General features: G+C 45.9%; 1 protein-coding gene across 1 annotated transcript in view; it reads left to right on the forward strand.

Annotated features, from left to right (window-relative positions):
• The window catches only part of LOC108802104 (autophagy-related protein 16-2-like), a gene marked incomplete at its 5' end in the record, with an annotated part of 62,104 nt that extends 58,069 nt beyond the window's left edge, over nt 1-4,035 (forward strand). The window contains one exon of the mRNA XM_018573991.1: nt 3,807-4,035. Coding sequence (XP_018429493.1) covers nt 3,807-3,900 — 94 coding nt within the window. The remainder of the gene's footprint in view (nt 1-3,806) is intronic.
• Between the last annotated feature and the right edge of the window lie 706 nt (nt 4,036-4,741).

Here is a 4,741-nt window from a genome sequence, read left to right on the forward strand (position 1 = left end):
CCCCCCCCCCTGATTAACATGATGACATTTTTAAATAAAGCCTTTCCATTTTCATTAGTTTAGACCTGGGGGGCCCACTGCTGGTGACCTATGCCATACGTCGGTGGCAGCAAAAGGGTTAAAGGCACCACAGAAGACATTGTAGTTAGTACGAGCTTCAAGAAAGGCCATTATTTCATCAGGAATAGGGTCAGGTGTAACCACAAAGGGTGAATTCTCCCATATGGGAGTGGAAAACGGTCAGAGGTTCCTCTAGTCGAGCAGGGAATGGAGTCCACCATAGTTACAATGTTATCATTACTAAGCGTGAGGCCTTGTTCACACCTGGGCGTGTTGTAGCGCGTTCCTACGCTCTGCAAAACGTTCAAACACCGAAATTCCATTATTTCCTATGGGTATGGTTCACACCTGGGCGTATTACAGGCCGTATGAACGCGCTACCAAACGCCCCACGCCCAAAGAAGCACAGGAGCTTCTTTGGGGCGTTTTTGCCGCGCGTTTCCATTGGGATACAGCCAGGAAGCCCTAGGAAACGCGCGTTTGTCGCGTTAAAAAAACGCGCGTCACGGAACACGCGAATACGCCATGGTGTGAACCCAGCCTAAGGTCTATGCGGGATAAAAGCTCGTCTTCCAGGGGAGTAACATGAGTACAACCCTTGTGTCGGCATACGTATATCTCCACAAGTCCCACCAACCCAATTAGTTGATCAGCCTTTGAAGTAGAGTAGGTCAGCGTGGAGAAGAAACAAGAGGGTCACCACGTCGGTTCAGAGAACATCTCCCATACAGAGGACATGGGCCTCTGGGCATTGCAGAGTGAAAGAAAACAGCTGATTGTGTAACATCTAGAGAGGCCGGAGGAGGATCGTGTAGTCCAACTATCACAGGAGTTAGGGAGTTGATCATAGCTCGCATCTATAAGGGTCCCCTAAGGGTTGGTTTCCAGTCAATCTCTTTTTATTAAACGTAATAACAATATAATAGGATTCGAAGATCAGTATAAAATGTCTTCATCCGTGTCCCGGATCAATTACAAACTTTGTATGCAAGAACATCAAATATACAACATCAAGTCACCAATGATCAAACCACAACACCCGTCAGGCATCTGAGGGGAGGTCACCTGGATACCAGGCAGCCTCTAAGGGTCGGTTTTAACTTTCAAAACATTCCCTTCTGATCCATCGATGGACAAATACTGGAACCCTTTTTGGAGTATGAGGTGGGATTTGAATGACGGGACCATTGGAGCCATGACCCAAGGAGATATTTAGCACTGTCCTTATTTGGGGGCATCTCTGGAAGGCATATTGTGTTTGCGTTGGAATGTTGTAGTAATGGAAACACGTGTTCTCTATAGTTGGGGTCTCCAAGCCCCACATATTCCAAGACAACCCTCCACCCCCAACGGGTATCAATATATCTGTATACATATATTAAACAGTATGGAAAGAATGATCTACCTCCCGGTGAGGAGGTAAATGAAGAGTCTTGAGGGGTTTACGTCAAAAATGTTACCCCGGAACTACAAGAAATAACACAGTTCAACGTTAGCTACCAGGTTGGTATCTCTGAGGGCATTACACTGATGTGTGTACCATAAACACATAGATAACCTGGCTGAACTAGAGGAGCTACAGGTACTGGAATTCTCAGGAGAGAGGACAGGTCAAAGGCTGCAAGCACATCTTGTGACAGACATACTTACCTATGTGCACAAAGTGTAGACAAAGTGCTGTAATTCTCTCTACCCCCCCCTCCCTAGAATTAGGTAGTGTCAGACAATCTCCTGTAGTGTGCCAGCAGAGCGCGCTCCAGCTACGTTCGTTGTTCATGATGCTCCAGCTTGCTGCCGTTCACGCTGTAATGAGCTGTTCGTGTTTCTTTGCCCTGTTTCCTTATTGGTGTGTGAAGTGTCACATGATCAGCCCTGTGCAACTAGAACATAGCAGACAGTTCTTGGAAATGCTTCAATCAGACATTTACCCATTGAAAACAAAAACAGGAATATTAAAATAGTTAGGTGAGCTGAATATTTCAGTTGTGGTGAGACAGTTTCCCAGGCTTCATCAGCTTTCCAGAGTCCTATGAGCATTTTAAAGGCATGAGGAGACCTGCTAATGCACATCTTCTAAGGCACACGGTGAGCAGTGAAATCAAAGGAAGCCATTGGCCATGGTTCGATTTTAACTTTTTTTTGATGGAGAAAATTGTAACATTTTCAGTATTGGACCCGAGAATCAGTAGAATAAACCATATGGCCAAAAGGATGTGGACACCTGACCATGTACGAGTTTGTTGGCCATCCCCATTCCAGAACCATGGGCATTAATATGGAGTTTGCTCCCCTTTTCAGCTTTAACAGGCTCCATTGATCTGGGGAAACTTCTTACAACATTTTGGAGGGCGTCTGTGTATATTTGGCCCATTTGTGAGGTCAGGTTATGTTGGATGAAAAGATGTTGGATGGTCACAATCAGCATTCCAATTCATCCCAAAGGTGTTCAGTAGGGTTGAGGTCAGGGCTCTGTGCAGGACACTCCAGTTCCTCCACCAAGCTGGTCACACCATGTCCTTATGGAGCTGGTTTTGTACACTGGGCAGTCATGAAAGGGGCCTTCACCAAAATGTTGGGAGAAGATTGCATGTTCACATACAAAACACGCACACACATACATGAAAATGCCTTTGTATGTTGTAGGACTTTCAATGGAAAACACCGGAGATAACTAATATGGGAGAGGGGCATCCACATACTTTTGGCCATATAATATATGTGTGATGGTGAGGTGTCCACAAACCTTTGCCTATACATTGTGATATCATTGCATAGAGTGTATACAACCAATGTATATGATATGGTAACCCTGGAAAGAAAAACATTTCCACAACTGGTATAAGTCTTTATTAAATGGACTTTGGTAGAGCAGATTACTCAACCAGAAGAGGTCCCCAGGGGTCCTGAAAATATTGTCAAGGGTTCCTCAGGAGTAAAAAGGTTGGAAAACATGTTTTGGAGCAGTGGTTCGCAACCTGTGTAACCTCAGGATCCACATTTGTCCTTGGTCATTGAGCCATGACCCAAGTTGCACTGCCATGGAATGCACGGCATTGCGGTACCGTACATTCAGGTGCAGGCAATAGAACTGTAGGTGGGAGGTGTTTTTGGGCTGCCATTCAAATGAATGGCAACACAAAACACCCCCCACACCAGGACACGTGGTTGGTCCACCCAGTCTCCCTACCTTACAAGAACTGGAGTGGATCCTCAGCCTGCGGTCCAGGCTGCTGTACTGTGATTGAGCTCCATGTGCATTGCTGGTACAGCTCCCTCGTGCGCCCTGTAGAGGTGCCGGGAGCCAGAATGTGACATCACTCTGGTCCAGGAATCTCTACAGGACATGCGAGGGAGCTGTAAGCAATGCATGTATGGATGGAGCTCCCTCGTGGCTATAGCCCCATCCCACCTGAAGCTGACACTCCGGCATATTTTGAATGGCTGCTCAGCGTGAGAACTGACAGTGCTGCTCTAGGGGGAGGCTGAGGAGCTTTTCACCTAGAAAAGCGGAAGTCATGTGGCCACCCACTGAACACGGGGCCGCGTCCCACTTTTGGGTCACCACCCAATAGTTGAGAACCAAGGTTCTAGAGTAATGAGAAAAGAAGTAAAAGAAAAAGAAAGGAGATAGTTAGGTTGTAGGACCACAGAAGGGGTTGAGGAGGGAAGGAAAGGGCCCCTTAGCTCTCAGAAGATCCTTATAGGAGATTGTTGGAATCTAACGTTTTTGTTTTTGTTGTCCGCAGTACTGCTGTCAATGCTGTGGCCTGGTCTCTATCCGGAGATCATGTGGTCAGTGTGGACCGAGGGAAAAAAGCCGTTCTCTGGAGTGAATACTAACCTTCTTCTAATGTTCTCCACACTACACCGAAGGAAGTAAAAACTGACACAAGACATTCTTCTGCCCTTCGTAAGAACTGGAAACACCACAAGTGACAAAACCACCACAAGTGCCAAATACAATGGAGGAAACGTACACTATCTTCCAGTGTCCTATGGAATCCTAACATTCTGTGACCGGGCTTCAAGGTCTACACAACTCCCTCTGCTTTGTGCTTCTAGGCCAGCCATTGTTCCATTCCAGTTTTTCTCAGGTCAGCAAACATTCCATGAAACAAAGTTGTTTTGTGCCTTGTTCTCGGAGACCGTGTTTGCCAACTCTGGTCTTACAACAGATTTTGACTTCCTGGCATAATAATAATCTCACCTCCTGATAAGATCCTGTGATTAAACAACCCATTAGAGGTTCTTGAGGTTAAGGAAACACTGTTCTATGGAAGCACTTTTTTCTTTACCTCAGAAAGGTGACACGTGGCTTCATGAATTCCTCATCGTCAGACTTCAAGGGCAAGCAGAGCTTTTCTGGATGATATTTGGCGATGCCTCATGCCAAAAAGAACCTTCCTTTGTCCATATTCCCTTCTCAGCCACTTGTTGGGTTAAACCCTTTGTATAATCTCCTTTATGCTTCTAGGTTCCATTGAACCACAAATTTATAGTCCCAACAAAGTTGTCAGGTCAGTCGGTGTCTCATGAAAATGTATCTTTCTGTGCCATGTCCTCAAAGGAGAACCAATGTGGAAAAACAGCTTCCTTTGTCTAAAGATCCCACTTCAACTTGTGTCTCAACTTCCTGGCCTTCAGGCTTCCAGGCCAAGCATTGTCTTATTGAATGTTTCAT

The sequence above is a fragment of the Nanorana parkeri genome, unplaced genomic scaffold, assembly GCF_000935625.1.
Source record: "Nanorana parkeri isolate BGI_ZX_2015 unplaced genomic scaffold, ASM93562v1 scaffold2661, whole genome shotgun sequence".
Classification (NCBI taxonomy): domain Eukaryota; kingdom Metazoa; phylum Chordata; class Amphibia; order Anura; family Dicroglossidae; genus Nanorana; species Nanorana parkeri.